The 21,618-nt window shown below is 52.7% G+C and overlaps 1 protein-coding gene across 4 annotated transcripts in view; it reads left to right on the top strand.

The window, feature by feature from the left end:
- Positions 1–481: 481 nt before the first annotated feature.
- SH3PXD2A (SH3 and PX domains 2A) overlaps positions 482–21,618 on the top strand; it is a 229,114-nt gene continuing 207,977 nt past the window's right edge. For 3 of the 4 annotated variants that reach the window (XM_032423478.1, XM_032423479.1, XM_032423477.1), the window contains exon 1: positions 482–710. In XM_032423478.1, coding sequence (XP_032279369.1) covers positions 639–710 — 72 coding nt within the window. In that variant the 5' untranslated portion in view covers positions 482–638. Of the gene's footprint in view, positions 711–20,075; positions 20,472–21,618 lie in introns of those variants that run through there. The other variant, XM_032423482.1, reaches the window with a different exon arrangement.

Raw genomic sequence — 21,618 nt, 5'->3', positions numbered from 1 at the left:
CCTGGCCTCCCCGGCCGGGCTGCAGCCCCCTCCCCGCCGCCCCGAGCCCCTCCCCCGGGCCTGGAGCCCCTCCCCGCGCTCTTCCCCTCTCTCCCCTCCCCTCCCTTCCCTTCCCTGCCGGCCGGGCCCTGCCTCCGCCTCCTGCGCCCACAGCCTCAGCCAGCGCCGAGCCCCCCGGAGCCGGAGCGCGGCCAAGGGGCGCCGCCAGCCCCTCCCCAGCGCGCTGACAGCAGGCTCCGGGGCCCCCGCCCCGTCCCCTCGCCGGCGGGACACACCCCCGCCCCTCCTCCGCTCCGCCAGTTCCCGCCGGACCCACGGGGCGGCGGACGACGGAGAGAGCGGGCGGGCGAGGCGGAGAGCGGCGGCGGCGGCGGCGGCGGCGGCGGCGGCGGCGCGGGAGGGAAGGGGCGCGCGGCAGGCCCACGGGGAGCCGCCCGGGGCGCACGGAGCCCGCCTGCCCTCCCGGACCGTCCCCGCCCCGGGGCCGTACCTGGGAGCGCCGGGAGCCCGGGCAGCGGCGCGCCGGGCCGGAGTGGCGGGTGGCCCCGGGACCCGGGAAGCGGGACAAGAAGAGGGAGCCCGACCGGGATGAGAAGGTGACGCCGCTGGAGGGCGCCACTCGCTTTGTGGGGGGGAAGATGCTGGCCTACTGCGTGCAAGATGCCACGGTGGTGGACGTGGAGAAGCGGAGGAACCCCTCCAAGCACTACGTGAGTACTGCCCCTACAGACCCCTGCGGGGGGTTGGCCAGAGACCCCCCCCCGGCGGCCCCCCCCCCCCCGGGGGGCCCCTCGCCCCACCGGCTAAGTCCCGGAGCTGAGTGCCCACAGGGCAGCCCTTGGCTGTGGAGTTTCTTCGCAGGGCTGTGATCTCCAGGGAAGCCTTCTCTGTCCTTTCTCCACTCCCCCCGCCCCCCGTTTTCTTTTTTTGGCATTGGAATTGGCAAGTGGCTGCCCTTGTCTGTTACAACGGTGAAGTCATCTGTCCGCCGGAGCTTTGATGGATGGTGGGGGGAGCTTTCGTCAAACCCTCGCTGAGAAGCTCGGTTGGGAAAGAGCATCTCCCTGGCCCTCCCTGGGGGCTTGAGTCGCTCACGCTGACACGGACCGTGATGCTTTCAGGGGCTCGCCCAGGGGAAGGAAGCCTGGCGCTGTGCTCCCACGTTTGCCCTGGGCTCTGCCTCCCTAGGCCTGGGTCTGCGGGCCGAGGGAAGCCGCCGCGCCCCCTGCCCCACCTCCACCCTCAGCCCCGAGCTTTGGTTTCCTTCTTAAAGTCATTGTGTTCGTCGGTGTGAGGAGAATTGTGGCTTTTCCTTTTATCCCTTCTCTGGACGTGACCCTTAACCGGGTTCATTTCCTCTTAAGTGATGCTCCGTCTCCAGACACGAGGAGGCAAATGTTTGCTGTGGTCTCCAAGGAACGGCCGGCTGCCCCTCCCCCTTCCTTCCCCACAATTAATGAGAAGGGGCTAAGGTTGATTGAGCTGAGCTCCGGGGTCTGTGTGACGCGTCCCCCTTTCATCTCAGCCGGTCCTGTCTTCCCATCCTTGGCACCTTAGGAAGTAAACATGGTGTCCTTAATGGCTGAGGACGCCTGTCTGAACCGCTTTGCTCCTGTACTTGAGATAGAAGAGACAGCCAGGCACCCACAGCAGAAGGACTGCATCTTGTTTGCAAATTAGGCACTTAAAGGAGTATTTAGAATGCTCAAAGCATTAATTTAAACAATTAAAACAGCTTGTAGGTTGCTGCCCTAGACTGCCCATTGATCTCTGAGAAATGCCTTTCATTTCCCTGTTGGAAGAGGACTGGGGTTTGTGCCAATGTCAGCCTCAGGCTACTCTTTCTGTCTTTATCACCAATAGCTCTGAACTTTGGGTTTGTTTTTTGTTTTGTTTGTTTTGTTTGTTTGGAGTGGAGTAAATGGGCCTGGGCTCAGACTGGAGAGGAGGTAAGCTAAGGAGTCTGGTTCCTGGACCAGACAGAGAGGTGGGTGCCCATGGGAGAGTGGTTCCTTTTGTGTTACCTGGCTCAGCAAGCAAGCACCTTCAATTCAAGAAAGCTGCCATTTCAAGAAAGCTCCCTTTGGAGGACTTGGGCCATTGTGTGGTCACCCTACTCCAGGTACAGATGTCCCTTTGCACATCCCAGCACTTAGTATCAAGTCGGCCTTCCTAACCGTTTTTCTCAAATGTCACAAGCTAAGTTTTAGGGGTTCTGTTTTTTAGTTCTCAGTTAAGCCTGGCCCTGTGTTCAACAGATGGCACTCTCCGCTGGGACCCAGGCAGCTGCTTTCTCCCTGCTCTTGATTTTAGGTGAAACTGCACATCTTAGCTCTGACCAGTGATGCCGAGATTACAAGGTAGGGTACACTGGCAACAAGCCAGAAATGTTGCTAAAGCAACTGGGAACCCACCGCAGACAGTACGGAAAGGTGGTTAGCTGTGGGGCCCTGAGGCAGAGGGTCAGCCACTAGCTAGCTTTGGGACTTTGGGCAGGTTATTTAACCTCTGCGGGATTCAGGGTTCCTCATTGTTGAGGGGAGGATGATAAGAGTACCTATGTCATAGGGTTGTCTGGAGAATTAAATGAGATCATCCATGAACAGCACTCAGCACAGTTCCTGGCGTATTAACAGGCACTCACTAAATGGTAGCTTATTGTTGGTGAAATTCTGACTAAGAAAGCACTTTTGAAAAGCAGCTATTAATGGTCTGGCAAAAAAGAAAGAAAGATTTTGGGTTTTAAGATTGATAATAACTTGTTCTATGTGAGAAACACAAAAGAAGTCCTGTCTAATTCCCTTGAAATGATCATTTCCTCCCTTTTTATGGACAGTGTTTCCCAGGACATCTCTGCTTCCCATGTAAGAATCGACATTATGTTTGGGGCAGGGAGTGATGTCACTGAACAGCTGGGGCCATGCAGAGCTCTGAACTAAGGTTGTGGAAAACAATTAAAGGAGAAAGTGTTACATGTTGTGGAATTGTGGAGCTGGCAGGACTCCTCAGGCTCAACCCCTCATTTTACAGATGGGGAAACTGAAAACCAGAAGGGGTAAAGTCACTTGCAACACAGCTCTTAATAGCACCTGGGTTTGCCTGGCCTTTTGCCCATGGTGTGGGTTTTGTCCATCAAAGTACCCTAAGTCTAGTTGGAGTTGACTAGGTGATCTGGTGGATATCTGGTGATCGTCAGAGGTTCCTACATATTTGGGGCATCAATGGGACATAATATAAGGAGGGGGGCCCCATAATAGAAAGTGTCAGCAGGGCTCAGAGGGGCAGGAGGAGCAGGTTGGGGGAGCTTGCGCCTCTGAAGCTTAGGATCTCCTCCTCTCTTGGCCCTTGCACGGTGGACACCACACACCAGAAGGTCAAGTGTTCTGGGTAAGGTACTCTGGTGCACCCAAGTCACAGATGTTCTAGAAGCCCTCTGCGCTGGAGAAGCATGCCCCCTTCCTGCCTCTCCTCCACTGACGGTGAATTCTTAGTCTGTGGTTTGGCAAATTGCAGAGCAGAGAGGTTTTATGGGATGTGTACGTTAGCTGGAGCTGGCTGATGGGAGGCCTGGGGCCCAAGCAGGAGGGGCTCTGCTGGCTCCAGAACACTGGGAACACACTGTGAAGTTTTTCTCAGGACATCCAGCAAAGGGTGTGCTTGTCTCCAGGACGAGGGGAGCTGCCTGAACACCAAGGGTCTGTTTATGAAAGACGGGCAAGTGGCTTCTATCATTTGGATGGTGCTGTCAGCCCTTGCTTCCTTCCTCTCTGCCAAGCCCCTGCTTGGGTGGGGTTTGGGGAAAGTGGGCACCTGCTGCTTAGGCCAGGCTTCCTGGCCTGGAGTTGGGTTCCTCTCTTAGCTCTTAGGAGCTGCGCCTGGCTGGGGAGACCTTAGGTAAAGTGGCTTTGGCCTCAGGCTACTTGTCTGTCAAATGGTCCTGAAATGCTGGATGCAACCTGCAGATAACTTCATTTCAAAGTCTTCCATAAGGCTACTAGTGTAGGTTTACCATAATCCTTTGCACTCACATGCGTGTGTGGGCGTCTGTCGAGTCCTTCGGTGGTGGAGAGAAGTTCGTTTCTCTAGAACAAACAGATTGTTTGTTTGGATTTGGGAGGCATTGTGCTTTTAGAGTGGTTTCCTTTCCTGATTATTTCAGACAAGTATCAGTCATGAATGTTCTGATCCTCTCCAGGACTCTTTAGGGAATGTAAATAATAGCCGGTGTTAGTAGTTGCCTCGGTTGGTGGTGGCACATGCTTAACTTAAATGTGTGATTTCGTGGATTGTGACAGTTCATTGAATGTACCCCAATGCACCCTAACCCAGGGTAGGTTCTGTGAGTTCTTTAGACAGTTGGGTGAACTTGGAGAGGTTGGAGATTGCCCAGAGTCTCCCAGTTAGGACAAGGCAGATCTTCGTAAACTCAGGTTAGCTTGCCTCCCAAGGAGGATATGAATCTAAAATGGGGCCCTTTCATCAACTTGAGTCAGGGTGGGGAGGCCAGGCTCAGGCTTGCTTGTCCTCGCGAGAGCAGTGCGGGGTGTCCTGGAGGACCGCCTCACTGTATGGGACGTTCACCTCATACTACGGAGGTGAGTTTGTGAAGGCAGTGGAGGGTGAGCATGGTGAGGCGGGGAGAACGGAGCAGATCCAGGATGATAGCTGGTCCCCGCTATGACGGGAGGTGATAATTTACGAATCAACACTGTGGAAATAGTACATTCTCCTGTGTGTTTAGATCATCGAAGAATTTGGTCTTGGTCCTGGGAGTACATTTTTAGGAATTGGCTCCAGACCCATTCATTTCTCTACCCTTCAGTTTTTCTCTGAGCCCTTAGAGTGTGGATCCAGCATTACAGGAGGAAGGACATGCAGCTGCAGAAAGGGCCTTGTCGGGGCCGGTTCCATTCCCAAACGAGTATTGTGGGGCAGATCAGGGTTCGAATCCAGCCTCTGGCCCTTCCTGGCTGTGCCACCCTGGGGCTGGCCACTTTGGGCCTCAGTTTCCTCACTCGTAACCTCACAGGACTTTTGGAAAATTGAGATAATTTCAGGTAGAGTGTTCTACTTAGTACCTGGCCCCTATCAAGCACGTTCAGGGTACACTAGTTTCCATCTACTGTTCCTTCCATCTGGCGATCACCAGAACGCTAGAGTTCGCTTAGGACCTAGTAGGTGAAGCTGAGAGAAAAGGAAAGGCTGAGGCGAAAAGGAAGGACCAGCTGCTCATAGTGGGATGGGAAATTGGGCAACATGCCCTGTGGAAAACACCCAACACACAAGAGAAACAGATAAACAAGGAACAGCTGTTGAGACCTGGAGGGCTTCCTGGAGCCGATCTAGTGGGGCCTGCCTGGTAAGCTGGGCAGGAGAAGGGAAGGGACTTGGGTTGAGGGAGAGGAGTAAAGAGGTGGTTCAGTAAGGGCAAGGTCACAATAGGACGCTAGCCCCAAGGTCAGTGCCGCACATGGGTTAGCGCTCCTGCCTGCTCTCTTTTTCTCTCTTTTTCTCTCTTTGTCTCTCTCTGTCTCTCCCTCTGACACACACACACGCACAAGAACAGTTTCTTCTCCTTCCAAGGAGGCAAGTGATCCAGGGGTGATTCACAGGTCTGACGAAGCTTCCTGCTCATGGAAAACCAACCACATCCTACTGGCCGTTGGAACAGGGAGCACAACCAGCCATGTATTACGACCCTTTGGGGAGCTGAGTGAGGGTTTGGGGGGGACAAATCAGGATTGCAGTCACCGTGTGTGGTGGCAGGCAGAGGGGAGGTGAAGGGAAAGGAAAAATAAGCCTATTTGATGTCATAGGAGACTGATTCCAGCTCCAGAAATATAAGTGCCAGCCACTGCATTTTCCAAAGAGATATTCCGGGGCCAGCAGAGGCCACGAATTAGAGGAGTGTTGGGACTTTGGGATCGCACAGCAGTTCCCTGGAAATTGCCTTCTAATTTCCTCAGCCTGAGTCACTGACCAGACCAGTTCTTGGCCAGAAAAAAAGTCAAAGAGGCAACTCTGTTCCCTTTTGCCTCCTAATTAAACAAAATCAAACAAATAATAGAGTTATATGTACAGTAGTCACACTTACTCCTCTTGAGTTCTGAGAGTCCAGGAAAGGGATAATGGTTTAGGACAGGGATCCAGGGAACAGGAAGGACAAGGGGTGTGTGTGGGAAATGAGGTGGAGCTCTGGCTTTGGAAATAGGTTCTGAGCCAGGGCCAGGGCCAGAGGTGTTCTCTGCCATGGCAATTGCCAAAAATAATGGAAGCGTCCGGTAGGGTGATGAGCATTTCAAGAGGTGATTCCCAGAGCTACATGTGACTGTTCGCCGGGGCCAGGCTTTTGCTGCCTGTAGCAGAGTCAGTCACAGGAAAGCAGGTGAGTGGAGAGGTCAAGGGCCTGGACATGGGCACAGGAGGGCCGGAGGGCAAACCGCAGGAAGGCCCTTTTCGCGCCCCCAGTAACTGCTAGGTGAGGCACTTTGGCAAGTGCTGAGCAGAGTCCGGTGAGGGTGTCAAGATGCACAGTGAGGAGAGAAGGGGAAGAATCAATATGTGAGGACCTACTATGTGCCCGGGAGTGTGGAAGGTACCTTTCAGACGGCCTTTTCTTTGAGCTACATAGCAACCGTGTGAGGTAGGGAGGTGTTCTCATCCCCACTTATATATAGATATAGAGATTGAGGCTCAGGGTGTTTTTGTGACTCTCAGAGTAATTGGCAAGGCCGGGATTCTTACCCTGGTCTCTGACACGGAAGTCTGTGAGCTTGCGGCTCTCTTCCCCATCAGAGCTGGGTCCGTGAGAGAGGGGGATGAAAGTAACCGAGAGCGGGTAGTTCCCCCTGAGAGGGTGACATGCGCGTCTGGAAGGCTGCGTTGCGGGAGAGCACGTGGGCTCTGCTGTCCCTGGGCTGGAAGCCTGTCTCCACCACTGGCTACCATGGGGCCCAGCACAAGCTGCCTCTTTCTCCGCAGCTCAGGTTCCTCAAACAAAAAATGTGGGGAAACTAGGACCTAGCTCCTAGGGTTGTGGTGATTAAGTGAGTTAGTAAAGGTGAAGAGCTTAGAACAGCCCGGTGTGTGTGAAGCACAACATAGGTATTTGCTTTAATAATAATTAAGTCCTAAAGCTTTTCAGGAGAGGGAGTGCTCTCTGTGAACTGGGGTTTTCGGGGAAGACTGGCTGGGGAAGGTAGGCTCACCATGGGCTTTGAGGAGGACTTAGGATTTGGCTGGGAAGGAGTAGGATTGAGGTGGGAAAAGAGGGGAAGGAAGGGCATTCCAAGAAAGGAAAAAGCCAAGGTGCTGGAGGTGGACCAGGCAAGGAAAATGTGGGCAAAACCCATGTGGGGGAGAAGGATGAGGAGGAAGGTTGGGGCCAGCTTCTGAGAGCCTCAAATACCGGGGGAGGTAATTGACTTTATTGTGTAGACTACTACACAGTAATCTTTGGGAGAATCCTCTTCTCCCAAGGATTGTGGGGGGGGGGGGGGGGGGAAGCTGACTGTCCCTGTGGGGTCCTTCTGGTGGGTCCCAGAGCTGGGATTGTTCTTGCAGCAGTGGCTGAAACAGAGGTAAGAACTGGAGCCCTTTCTCTAGCTCTGCAGTGGGGACTCTAGTGGGCAGGCCAGAGCCCAGCCCTCTTTGTTTATAGCTCTTACGCAGAGGGGTCAGGCAGTCTCATAAAAGTTGATTGCCCCCCAGATGTCTTGCGGGGGGAAGGGTGGAGGAGGAGGTGGAGGAGACGAGGGAGCAGCATGGAGCGCAGCGTGGAGAGCTGCAGGCAGCTTAGGGCGTCACCCGTGGAGGGCCCTGGCCTGCGGGCCTGTGTCGCAGTGGTGTGCCCTCTGGGGTAATTTCCGTCTGCATTCCCCAGCATTGCCGCGGATGCACCCCAGGGGACCGAGAGGGGAAACCCCTAACCTTTTTGTTGTTAAGTAACTTTTAGCTTTTTCTTTTCTTTTCTTTTTATTTATTTATTCTTTTTCTCAGTTACACTCTACCCCCAACGTAGGGCTCGAACCCACAACCCCGAGATCAAGAGTCTCTCACTTCACCGGTTGAGCCGGCTGGCTGCCCCAGGAAACCCCCATCCTTGTAGGGCCTGGGGGCTAGTCCTAAACAGCTTGCTGGGAGCCTAGGTTGTCACCCCAAACATTCACACTAATGTTGCCTTTGACTTCAACATCTCTTTGGTTTTATTTTTATGTTTATTTATTTATTTTTTAAGGTTTTATTTATTTTTTGACAAAGAGAGAGACAGCGAGAGGGAACACAAGCAGAGGGGAGTGGGAGAGGGAGAGGGAGAAGCAGGCTTCCCGCGGAGCAGGGAGCCCGATGTGGGGCTCGATCCCAGGACCCCGGGACCATGATCTGAGCCGCAGAGGCCTAATGACCGAGCCACCCAGGCGCCCCGGTTTTAGTTTTCAATACGATGCTTCAAACCACCTTTTGATTTAAACCTCCGCCACACTGCCAGATATTCCAGTAAGCCTGATTCTTTAGGGGGAATGTAATAATAAATATAACAGCTAACATTTCTGAATGTTTTCTACGTGCTAAGAGTTTTACATGGAAACTCAAAACAGCCCCCCAAATGCTGGCACCCACGTCGTACTGGTGAGGACGCTGAGGCCCAGAGAGCTTAAATAAATTGCCAAACACCATGCAGCTAATAAGCTGCATATGGAGAGGGGCCCACTGGCTCCAAAAGCTGCCCTGTCCCCACAGCCCCTCACGGCCCCTTAATCCCATGTTATACCAGGGGTGACCCGGCCCCAAGGAGATCCCACCTGAGGCGTGGCTGGTTGACTTCTGCAGATGTGAGAACTTCCACATGTCCCCTCCCCCTTCTAGATCTCCAGTTGTCCATCTAGAAAATGGGGTGATTGCTTCCTTTCTGGCCCGCCTTGCAGAGGGGAGGGTGGGTGTGACAGTTGCGTGGGAAAGGGCTGGGCCCAGGGAAAAAAAAAAGCTGTGGGGAGGGTCCCAAGTTATCCTCAATCGGACTTCTTACTCGAGTGGGGCTAGGGATGCTTTGCAAAGGGGAGCTGTTCCTGACCTCTGGGGAATTTTCATACAAGGTTTCCCACCCGTGCTACCTCCCCTGAGAAGCCTGGTCGCCAGGGTGGACTAGGTTCACCATAGGCCCTCATTGAAGACATCTTCTAGAAAACCGCCTCTGGGAACTACACTTTGCTTCTTTCCACGCCTGTCCTTTTTGTGAATGGGAAGAGACAGAACTATTTCCAGTCACATCTCCCCCTGCTGTTACCTGAGGGGAGGAAGTGACCTCAGGCGCTGAGTTAGCAAACGGGAAACAGCTGGGTGTTCTGCTCCTCCACTTGGCTCTTTCTCTGGCCCTTTGCTGTCATTTCCCTTTGGCTGGTGAGGAAGCCACCCTCCCCAAGCCTGGGTGGAGGGACGTGGTGGGGTGGGGACAGAGTCCCTTCCTCTGTGTGTGTCAGTGCAGCATAAATTATGCATGTGGGGCCCTCCAGTCTGTCTCTGGGATCCATGGAGCCTGGTGGAAATCGATCACTCTTAATTCTGGGGAGAGAGGGGTGGGGTATAGTGGACTTGCAGGGTGTGCCGGGTGGGGTACGGGGTCGAGTGGGTGTGGGCCTGTGCTTTGGCCTATCCCTAGTGGTCCCTGGTAGGGAGCCCTCACTCTTCCTTTTTTCTGGGGAATAGTCTCACTTGGTAATAAAGTAGACCTTGGCTTCTAATTCGTGGACATCATCATCCTACAGCTACCACCCACAGATTCCTGTTTTATGCCAGGCACTGCTAGGCATTTTACTTATAATCTCTGGTCCCCACACCAGCCCTGAAGGCATGCGTTTTTAACCCCATATTACTCATATGGAAATCGAGGTGCAGAAAGTTTAGGTTGCATTGTTAGTTGCGCACAAAGCCAGGTGTGTTGGACCCCCTGCCCCGGCCTGGGCCTGCTTCACGCCGTCACCGTGCTTTACACACTTGGTCCCTCTCCAGGGCTGCCCCAGGGGTAGCGGGGGCTTCTGCTGCCCGGACATGTTGTCCTTCGTGCAGAAGCGATCTTTGTGGAGAAAGCCTGCCTTGCTGCTTTTGCCCACCTAAGGGTTCTGAGCGCGAAGGGATTGTCCCTGGTGTTTGAAGTGGTTGCTTTGGAAAGTCTTTCATGGTAGGCCCCATTCCGACCCAGCTTTATTCTGTTTCCTGATGGCCCAGACCCAAAGGGCTATTTTAAGGGCCTTGCCTGTGTGGGAGAATTTCTCTTTGTAACAACAGAGAAGGCAGCCTCGCCGGCCTGGCACGGTGCTGGCGGCGGGACTCCGAGAGAGTGAAACTCTTTCCTGAGTTCTCTCTCCTGGGCTGGAATCGATTCAGTGAGCACTCAGCACGGTGCCCAGCACCTGGGAGGGACACGGTCACTTGGCAGGAAGGGCAGGGGTTCCAGAGGTGACCATCCAGGGATTTCTGCTGCCCTGAGCCCCGGCGGATTGGCAAACAGGTCCTTCTGTCAGAGTTAAGGTCTATCATAGAACAATGTCTGAACTTTGGTTCAAGCCGGGATTAATCATTTGCTTCAGTCATCACTCATTGGCAGCCAGAGAAGGGCAGCCTCCTTTCCCCACGGTTTCTGGACGTCACGGCTCCCAGGCAGGGGAAGTAGGGAAGTTGAGTCAGAGAGTGTGTGTGAGTGGAGCCCTTTCTAGGTGCAGGTCCTGGGCCAGGGCTTCTCGCCCACTGTGTCCTTTAATCCACACCCACCGTGAGCCCTGGCCCTGTTTTGTAGACAAGGCCAGCAAGGCTCAGAGAGGTGCTGCATCTTGCTCTCTCTCACACAGCAGTCAATGAGGTTTGAGCCCAGATCTCTGCAGCAAACAGAGCCTACGATGGGCGGGCGGTGGGGGGGGGGGGGGTTTGCTGAGCTCCCTGGAGATTTGACGGGTTGCCTCCAGAGGCCGGGTAGCTAGTTGGGAGTTCTCTTTTTGCTCCTGCCGCCAGCTGGAAGCATCCGTACGCGTCAAAACGAGCTGCACTTCCTCTGCCCTCTCTGTGCCTGTGCTTTGCCCTCTGCTGCGTGCACCCGTGGGGGTCATGGCCATGATTTGTGGCTCTGCCGGGGTATGGAACGCTGAGAGCCTGGCCCTGAGCCTGAAGAAAAGGAGTGGACCCAGAGGCAGTGTGTGGAGCGTGCGTTGCCTGGGAGGCTGAGGACCTGTGGCTTCGTACATGACTTCGTCTCCTGAGGACTTCGAGGCTGGGGGGCTAGGAAGCACACCACGTGGGTCCCCAGATGACATGTAAAGGGTCAGGATTAAACCCTTGGGTCCTCTGCCCCCTCTGACCTCCCCACTGAGCCCCTCCATCAACACATGATATGGTCGGAGCTGGTGGTTGGGATAAGATAACAAACCTCTCGCAGCTGAGACTGAACCCCTGGCAAGGTCTGGCTTCTATTTTGGGATTCAGTTTTTTATTCCCCTTGAACTCCTATCCAGAGCCACTTTTGGAAGGCCCAGCCCTTCAGATGCTCCAGCTGATGGGGGCTCTACATCCTGTCCTTGGGGATGATGGCTTGGTGGCCACGGCACTGTGGTTGGGAGTAGGGGGGAGTTTAATTCTGGGCACCTGCGGCCTGTGGATTGCTCAGGCTAGACTCGGCTCTGGCAGCCAGAGAGGGCCTCAGGTGCCAGCAGTGGGAATTTGAGAGCAAGAGGCTGGGGGCAGGGCAGCGATGGCCTCGGCTACATGGGCTCCTGCTCGGAAGCCTCTTAGTAGCTTTTCGTACGTCGCCAAGTTTCTGCACCTCTGTGGGCCTCAGTTTTCTGATCTGTAAAATGGGAATAACAATACTACCTAGCCCATATGATCGTTACTCTGTGCTGTGCCTGACGCAAGACAGCTGTTCAGTAAATGGCAGTTACTGTTATCATTATTAGCATGGTCTTCCCTCATGGTTTTACTTGGTTTCTGTCACCTTCCAGAAGCTTCCCTGACGTGTCCTCTTACAATATTTCCTGTGTGTGAATTTTTATGATGTTTATCATTTTTACTACGCACGTAACATTTAGCAAGAATGGCCTCGGTCGGCCAGCTTGTGGCAGGCCCCTGTCTGGGGTGCCTGGTGGATGGAAAAGCTCCTCGAGGGATGGACCTTGATGTGATCCTCGGTCATCCAGTCAACATTTCAATGTTGACCATGTCCCAACCACTGGGAGCACAGCAGGGCAGATAAAAATCCCTGCCCTTTGGGAGCTTACATTCTGATAGGGGAAGGGAAACAATGAGTAAACCTCTTTTAGGTCAAATATAGAGTGTGTTAGCTGGAGGATAAATGTGGTCCGGAAAGCTAAACAGGGTGAGGCGGCAGGAGACGGCGGTGGTGGGAGTTGCCGTGCTGTTTCCTCGAGGGCGGCCAGGATGTCCCCACTGGACAGTGACTTTTGAGTCAGGTCTGAGGGAGATGAGGAAGGAAGGCATGCAGATATTCAGGGGAAAGTTGTTGAGGGAGATGCCACAGCCAGGGCTAAGTCCCTGAGGTGGGACTCGACCTGGCCTTTCCAGAGAGCGGACTGGCATGACCAAGTGGAAGAGGAGAGGGGGAGAGCCCTGGGCAGCGAGGTCTAGGTCAAGAGGGCCAGGTGGGTCTGTATTCCTCCTGGCAACGGGCACAGTGCTTGCTCAGGACTTGCTGAAGACTGAAACTGCCCAAAAAACTGCAGGGAGGTTGCTCCAGGGGACTGTGTTTGGGGTTTGACCCTGATCCCCTAAGAGGGTCTCTCTGGGGAAACTCAGCAGTGTCATGGACAGGAACTGCAAGACCCCAAAGGCAGTGCACATGTTAGGGTATTTCACTGACCTTGAGTTTGTCCCTACTGTGCACAAGGCACCGTGCTGAAAGCAGTTCCTCCAGCTGGGAGCCGGGGTAGGGGGGCGGGGGGTGGGATGCTCCTGCTAAGGCAGCAGGCCCCGCATCCTTTCATCTTTAACACCTCCTCCCCGTGCTGGCAGAAGGTCTGGATCACAGTAGGTCTTTGATCAGTGGGACAAATACATGGACAAAGCTTCATTCTGTTAAAGCCCCTTTCTCCTACCCCACTCTTATTTTTTTTTAAAAGAACCACAGCTTTTAACTTACAACTATAGGGATTGCTTGTTTGAAATTCAAAATGTATATATTCCTATCGATATAATATTGTAAGTGGTGTTAAAATTCTCAGGCTAGTCCGCCAAAACCTTTCTCATCTGTGGAGTAGATGGAATGATAGCCCCAAGAACCAGATGTCTCCAGTTCATCTGTGTATGGACTAGCCTGGAAACCTAAACTCTGTGTGTTCTATCCAGGAAAACTGGCTTCCAGTGCGCACAGTTCACAGGCTAAATGGGGACGATGATGATGACGATGTTGGCAGCAATATGTGCCAGCCACTTTTTTTTTTTAAGATTTTATTTATTTCCTTTATTTTGTGTGGGGGGTGTGGGTGGGGGGCAGAAGGGCAGAGGGAGAGGGAGAGAGAGAATCTACAGCAGACTCCCTACTGAGTGTGGAACCCGATGCAGGGCTCCATCTCACAACCCTGAGATCATGACCTGAGCTGAAACCAAGAGTCCGACGCCTAACCGACTGAGCCCCCCAGGCGCCCCATGTGCCAGCCATTCTTGTAGGCACTTTACTCATTTAATCCTTGCAACAACCCAAGGAGAAAAGCGCTACTGTGTTTCTTACGTTATTGATAAGAAAATGGAGGCCAAAGATCAGAGGCTAAGGAAGAGGCAGAGCAGGGCTCCAGAATTCTTCGGGAAACCTCTTCCTTCCTGGCCTTTCAGGGAATCCTGCCAGCCAGCCTTGCCACAGCCCAGGTCGGCCATCTGGAGAATACCTTACGTGCAGGACGTTTGTCATCAGGTGTCCTCTACTCGGCAAGAATGGAGTTAACGAGTGTCAGAATCAGGGAACCAAAGCCATGGGTGGCCAGCAGGAGTGGCCCCTTTTTGTTCCCAAGACAGGAAAAACCATTTGTCCCTGGAACCCGACCCTGCAGGGGGTGGGTTTGCTGTGTGTGGGTTATCTTCCTGGGCCATTTACAAGTCCAGCACATGGGGCTGGGGAGGGAGGGGAGGTGGGGAACACTGTGTGTGCTGGTGGAGGCCAGATTAGAGTGTCTGGCAAGATGTTTCTGACACCTAGACCATTCAACTCTCTGCAAAGCCCAGCAGGTGGCTGGGCTGTTGCTTTAGCTAGGAGGGGGGCACCCTCTCCACCCTGCCCTGCTGAGTGTATTGTTGGAATGACGTGGGTCCTAACCAGTCTGTTCCCTCCTCCCGGGCCCCAAAATAAACAGCAGCTGTTGGCTACATCACCTCTGTCGCCTGCCAGTCTGTCAACAGCGCCTGGCTCTCATTGGCCCTGCCCCTTCTGGGTATAATGGCCTGGGGCGTTGGGGGCCCATTGGCTTTGCCCTACCGAGCCTGCCTTGCTAGCCAGCTGGTGTGCCCTGGTGTGCCCTCTTCCCAAGCATCGCTGGCCTCTTGGCCACCCACTGGCACTCTCCCTTCCTGCCCTGCAGTGAGGCAGGTCCTCATGGTGGCCACAGACTCAAGCTCGAGTCTGACGTCAGTGTGGCTCCTGGCTCTGCCACTCAGTGGGTGACCTTGGGTAACTCTGAGCCTCCGCTTCCTTCTCTGTAGAACAGGTGATGGTCTGTGATCACAGCAGAGGGGTATGACCAGTGCTACAGCGGCAGCTCGAGTGGAATCACTGAAGCCAGATTGCCTGATTCGAATCACACCCTTGCCACTCAGGAGCTTCATGACCTTGGGGGAGGTGCTGAAGCTCTTCACACCTCAGTTTTCGCGTCTGTACAATGGAGATAACAAAAACATCCCTCAGGCTGGTGGTGAGGAGTAAGTGGGTTAATACAGGTGAAGCCCTCAAATGGTGCCAGGCATTATGGTGCCTGTTCTTACTGGCAGGTAAGGCAGGACATCCCCTCAAAGAATCAATCCTGCGTGCAGATCCGAGAGCTGACAGAACTACTCTCCTTCTAACCTGACTTCTGTGTGGCGCTGCTAATTTGCTTGGCTTTGTTTCTAGCCTGAATTCGGCACTTACACTTGAGGGACTGGGGGTGGGGGTAGAGCTGGTTATAAAGCAGGACGGAGGCTTGAAAATGGAGAGCTGGGATTTCTATTCTACTTGGCAGTGGTTCTGCTGATGTAATGTAAGAAATGGAAAGAAGACCGAGTCTGTGGCCAAGGACTGCCTCCAGCTGTGGGCAGATCCCCTCTGGGGTTGACTCGTTATCTCTGTTCATGTGTGAGCCCCAAGATGTTCTTCCATATGATCTCTACAGCCTCCCCATGGAGCAGCCTGCTTTGGCTTCGCCCTGGCTCCATACTCTGGGAAACTCTTGTTATCTTTGGCTTTCGCTTGAATGTATCCTCCCTTTTGGAAAGATTATACTAGGAACCCCCATTAGAGCATCTAATCTAGAAGAAAAAAAGCACCCGATCCCAATTGTGTTGGGTTGCAGTGCCAGGTGCCACTGTGAGCGCACCAGCCCCCCAGTAAAGAGACCCCCACTCAGGATGGAGCATTTGCACTGTCTCCCCAGGAGCCTGCTCCTTTAAGAGAGGTGTCCTGTCTGGGTGTGGTACCCTGTCTTCTCCATGCTGCCTTTGTCAATTCTTGTCCAAGGAGTGAGGTCAACTGTGGTTTCATTCCCAACATCTGGGGATGTCACCTTCTAATAGGCAGTGAAGAGAATGAGTCCGCACCATTGAAAGGAAAGTAGCAAAGGAGTTAGAGCCGTGGCTTCGGAACCAGATTGCCCAAGTTCAGATTTTAGCTCTGCCGTTGATTTCCGTGAGGCCTTGGGCAAGTTGCTGAATTTCTCTGCTTCAGTTTCCTGTTCTGTAATATGGGGCTAGTAACAGTGCCTTCCTCATTGCTGGGGGGATTACACGAGACCATGATGATCAAAGCACTTCTAAGCATGCCTTGGAGAGAGTTAGTGCTACCTAAGCGTCCCTGTCATTATCTGAGCCCGGAAGTCGAGTCTGCTTCCTATCAGCCCGGAACCTCTGGGGCCTGCTGCGTATATATTCAGAGCCCGTGAGAGGCCCATGGTGTTTGTGATGGAGGCATCTTGGATGGGGTTTGTGGCACGTTCTAGAGAAAGAGGAGTGTAAAAATTCAGATCAGCGGGTGATTGAATGCCGGCCCCAGCATTCCCTAGCTGAGTGTCTGCGGACCAGTAGCTTCACCCCCCAGCTCAGTTTCCTCAGCCAGCAGTGCCCGTGCCCTCCTTGTCGGGTCACTAATGAGAACCCGAGATGGTGTAAGGTATCCAGTAGTCACTCCACACAGTAGCCACTTAAGCAGCTTCAAGGCTTGGCAAGGATGGTCAGTCCAGGCTGGCTCTTCTGGCTGCGAGCCTTGTATTACACTCTTTTCTGCATCTCTTGCATGATGAGCAGCCGCTGGGTGTTTATGGCGGCCGGCAGGGCTGCCCTTGCAGAGTACCTTCTGCTGGTACCAGCAGTGTCCCGGCTTGCGGAGCTCACAAACTTCATCTCTGCCGCTGAGGGGCCCTCTAGGAAGCAGTATGGGTCTCCTGCCTGTTCCACAGATGACGGAAGTCTCAGAGAGGCTCATGGCTTCTGTAAGTACAGAGGACACTGTTGATGCCCCATCCGGTATCCCCTGGGCTCACCTGAGTTCAGCTGCAGCTGGGACCTCCTGTCCCCACCTCACCTGTTTGTGTGAGGGCTTTCTGCAGCCCGTGGCACCACAGAAGCTTGCTCTGCCCAAGCACGTGCACTTGAGGAGGGGCAGGAGCGGGGGCGAGTTATCATCCCTGGAGGTTGCCCTCAGGTGGTGGGGATAGGAGTTGGGGTCTCCACTGCCTGCTCTTCACTGGGAGGATTCTGAGGTGAGTTCCAGCCAGAACATCAGAAGATCCCCAGCAGGACTGAGGCTCAGATGCCCACAGCAGTGACCTGCCCATTAACCCCCTTTATTGGCCTTTATCCTTTCCTGGCCTCGCTTTCCGTACTTCCTCACCTGGGGTTTCTAGAATCGTCTCCCGAACAGGCAAGCTGTACCCACAGCCTTGTCTTAGAGTCTGCTTTGGGATGAACCCAAACTATGATAGCAAAACTTCTCCCGCTAGCAAGTGGTGGAGCTAGGACTGGAAACCTCTGTCTGCGACTCAGTCCCCCGGGCCATGCTGTCTTTCTGGAGGTTTCTGGGGTTCTTGTTATAGAGGAGTCAGAAAGGGTCCTTGTTTGATGTAGGTCTTTTTGGCTAATAAGAGGGCAGTTCCTGGAGTGAATCAGAGTGGACAGGGCTGAAGAATACTTATCAATACAACAGCTTCTAGAGGGGCTCATCAGGGAGGGAGCCCAGTCAATGCAGACGACACGGAGAGAAGTTTCGCCTTGGAGACGGGACTCTGACCTTATATGGACTTGCCCCAGGAGAGAGAGAAACAAACAAGGGACTTAGGGATAAATAGAAATCAAGTGTCTCTATCTATAGAGATAGGTCAGGCTGGGAGAGGCAGCATAAGTGTCTGACGAAACAAGGTTGGGGGCTGTTAGCCTTTCTGCCGTAGGTGCAAGGGGACAAATGTGAGCGAGACGCTCTGGGGTTTGTCGTCAGATTCCTGTCTGTATCTGGCTAGTTGTATCTGCTGTCATCTGGCTGGTTGGCGGGGATTTGGACATTATGAACATTAAAGCTTCTTGTGCCAATGTTTGAAATTATGGCAAGACTGGGTGTCCTTATAAGGGAGAAAAGGAGTGTGTGTGTGTGTGTGTGTGTGTGTGTGTGTGTGTGTATGTGTGTAGTGCATGTGTATTTGGGGATGTGTAGTATACCTGTGAGTGTTGGCAGGTGTTTGTGCATGTGGTGTGTGTGTGTGTTTGTTTATGTGTGCACGTTTGGGTATGGTATGTTTTGTATGTTGTGTCATTGTCCATCAGGCATATTCCTGGGCCATCTTTTATCCTTGAGAACTCCTTCCGGCCAGGCTAGGGGATCCAAGAAAACTCAGATGGTATAAAATCGTCTCTTAGATCCTCACATATACTTACAAAAACTACCTTTCCTCCTTTTTCCAGTGTCTCTTCTGTCAGGCAGGTTCCCACAGACCTCACCTCACTCTTGCAAAAGAAACATCAAGTTACTCCCATTTTATAGGTAAGGACACTGGGAATCGGGAAGTGTAAGTCACTTACTCAAAGGTGTCACAACCAGGAAGTGGCAGAGCTGGGAGCTGACCAGCCTCTTAAGTCCTACCTTCTCCTGCCTCCTTGATCTGAGAAGGGTGAGCTGGGAGGTGGGATTCTGTGGTGGCTCTGGCTCGGCAGGAAGGGCTGTCCTGTCCTCTGGGAAACATGCTCTGGAAACCTCGCTTCCAGCCTCAGCAGAGGCCATGGAGGAAGAAGCTCCAGAGCAGGACGGCTGGTGGGGGGGATGCTGCGTGAGGCTGGTGTAGACGTGCTGGGGGACCCAGGCCCAGCACGGAGGTGTTGTGATCTGTAGCAGGGTGAAGATGGAGGAGGGACTGCACAAAAGCCAGGGAAGGATGGAGAAGGGGCATGGAGGAAGTGAGAGTAGTCTTTGAGATCACCTCCCTGGGCCTCACCGGGAGGGTACTATAGAAATTTTAGTCCAGTTAGGAAACTGACACCTACATTTCATCCCCCAAGAGCCCGTCCCCCTCCTGGTTGTTGGCAGTGAGGTTATGTGTCCAGACGAGCGGACATGGGGCAATGCAGATCTGTCAGTGTTACCTGCTACATGATTGACCTGCTAACAGGCACGGGCAGGGTCTGGATTCCTGGAAGGAAAAGAGGGTGGACATTTCGTCAGTGCGAGTTCTTGGCAGACGGGAGGCCGTGGGGCCACTGGGATTTCCTGGTTGCTCTCGTCCACGAGAGCTCACGTCAGGACAGTGGGAAATCCCATGGAATCTGCAGCCCCAGATGCGAGTCTGTATGGGCCATTTGGGATTTACTCATGGGGTCAATTCTCTTTGGTTCCCCAAGCTGCTGGGAGAGGACCCCCCTGGTACCCAGCCAGCTCGATGACTCCAACTAGTTCTTCGGGAGCAGACAGTTCTGGCCAGTGTCCCTGAGAATCTTAAAGGGCCATCTCTGCCCCACCCACGTGTCCCCACATCAGCCAAGATGGACCCTGGGAAGCAGGCGGACTCACGCAAGGCAGCCTGAGCAGCACAAATTTTCCATAATCATCCTCTGATAACTTCCGAGCCCTAATGCTAGGTATATTAGGTATTATCTAATACAGTGTCAACCCTTGTGGATTTGTTTGGCTCTCTGCTGACTTGGATTAGGGTGTGGTGTAGTGCAGTAGTTAAAGGGACTCAGAGCCCCCTACAGGCCATGTGACTTTGGGAAAATTATTTAATCTCCCTGAGCCTCAGTTTCCTCATCTGTAACATGGGGATAATGAAAGTAGCACAAACTCCTAGAGTTGGTGGCGTAGAAGCATTATTATTATCTCAGGCAGCAGTGGGAGCTCACATTGGTGCTGTTAGACCCCCTCCCTTTTGGGAACAGCTTTATTGAGATATATTTCTCATACCATACAACTGACCCATTTACAGTGTATAATTTAGTGGCTTTTAGCATATTCACAGGATTGTGCAACCATCACCACAGTCAATTTCAGAACATTTTCATTACCTCCAAAAGCAAGAATGCTTTAGCCATCACTTACAAACCCCCTCCTCCAGTTGGTCCCCAGCCCTTGGAAACCATGAATTTCTTTTCTAACCCTGTGGATTTGCCTGTTCCATGTGGTCATTAGTGATTGGCTTCTTTCACTAGCATAATGGTTTCAAGGTTCATCCACCATCAGCCCTTTCGATGGCTTGTAGGGTGAGCTGGGTTCATTCCCTGTGGTGGCTGAGGAGCTCTGTGCACAAACCCTCACCATGGCCTCGGCAGGGCTGGCCCGTGGTCCTGAATGCAGGATCCACTGGAGCATTTCCTCTCCCGACCCTGTGGGGCATATGGATTTTCTCCCCTACCTCCGCACCTTGAAGCTGGCTGAGGCTGGTTCTTGTAGGAAAATGTTGAACTTGCTTGCGGTTTATTCCCGTTACTTCCTCTGGCCTGGTCAGCAACTTGGGGGAAGGGTGGAAACCGTGCAAAGCCTTTACTGATCTGTCCCCCAGGGACTCTCTTTCCGGGAGGAATGGGGAGAGAGGATAAAAGCATCTCTATTTGTTTTTAATGTTGACTGACTCCCCAGCCCCCTTACCAAGTTATGGTGAAAGTTGCTGGGTTTCTGATCAGCCTCTTCCCTTGAGACGTAGGGTCATGGGACTTCTCTCTTGGGGGCAGGTGACGGGGAAGTTGCCAATTGCTCTGGAGTATTCTGTGTGTGAAGTCAGACTGCATTTGTCTCCTCTAGCTAGAGCTGGTCCACTGCAAAACTGGTGAGTCTGGGAGGGAGGTGTTGAGCGGCAAGTAACAAAATCCCAGCTAAAACTGTCTTAAACCATATGGAAATTTATTATCTTACTTTTAGCAAAGTTCAGAAGTAGATAGCAAGAAATGATCTCTCCCCGACTAATGAACATTTGGATTGTTTCCAACTTCTTTTTGCTATTGTGAACAGTGCTGCCCTAAACATGCATAATATCTTTGGGAATTTGGGCTACTATTTTTGTAGGATACATTATTGAAGAGACATTGATAGGTAAGAAAATCTGGGGGTTATGTCTGGTAGGTCTGTCCACATTTAACCCATTCTTCTATTCCATCTGTATCTAAATCCATACAACGAGAACTGATATTTACAAGGAAGGCCCTTGTGCATTCCTGGTGTTTGTGGAATTAATTCAAGAACATTGTGTTCTCTTGCAATTTTTTTTTCAACCTGTTGTCAGGTATCAGGCTAAAGTAATGTTTAAAAGCAAAAGATGCAAAAAAAAAAAAAAAAAGGCAAAAGATGCATCATAAGGGGTTTTCTAACCAGAATATTTGGTATATTCTATACTGTTGAGTGCAGTTGGCAGTTTTATTCAGGAGATTATCTGATTCCCTGTTGGAAAGCACAGGATGAAATGTCTTAGCAATACCAAGTGTTGGTTAGACTATGGGGAAGTGGGAACCCTCTTATGTTGCTGGTGGAAGTTGATGTGCTTCAACCACTTTGGAAAATAATTTGGAAATATCTAGTAAATTTGAAAGTGCACATATGCTATGACCTAGGTTCCATTTCTAGGTGGATACCCTAGACTCAGGGTCTAGAGAAACTCTTCCCAGATGCACACAGAAAGACACATACACGGATTTTTATTGCTGTGTATTTGTAAGAGTGAAGAATTGGCATATCAGTCAGGACGGGATGGGTTATGTTACAGGAACAAAGAGCCCCAAAGTTTTGTTTCTTACTTAGAGTCCCTGTCCATTGGGATGAATAGGGACGTCTGCTCCTTGTAGGCATTCCGCGTGTGAGTCTGACAAAGGCTCCAGGGTGTTCCCACAGTCCCTTGGGCAGGGGAAGTCAGTGCAGCAGTGTCTGGCCGTGGCAACGAAATACTTCTCCATGGAATATTATGAAGCCATAAAAAGGAATGA

Source organism: Phoca vitulina, unplaced genomic scaffold (assembly GCF_004348235.1).
Source record: "Phoca vitulina isolate PV1807 unplaced genomic scaffold, GSC_HSeal_1.0 scaffold28, whole genome shotgun sequence".
Lineage (NCBI taxonomy): Eukaryota > Metazoa > Chordata > Mammalia > Carnivora > Phocidae > Phoca > Phoca vitulina.
This window is presented reverse-complemented; position numbering and strand designations above follow the sequence as displayed.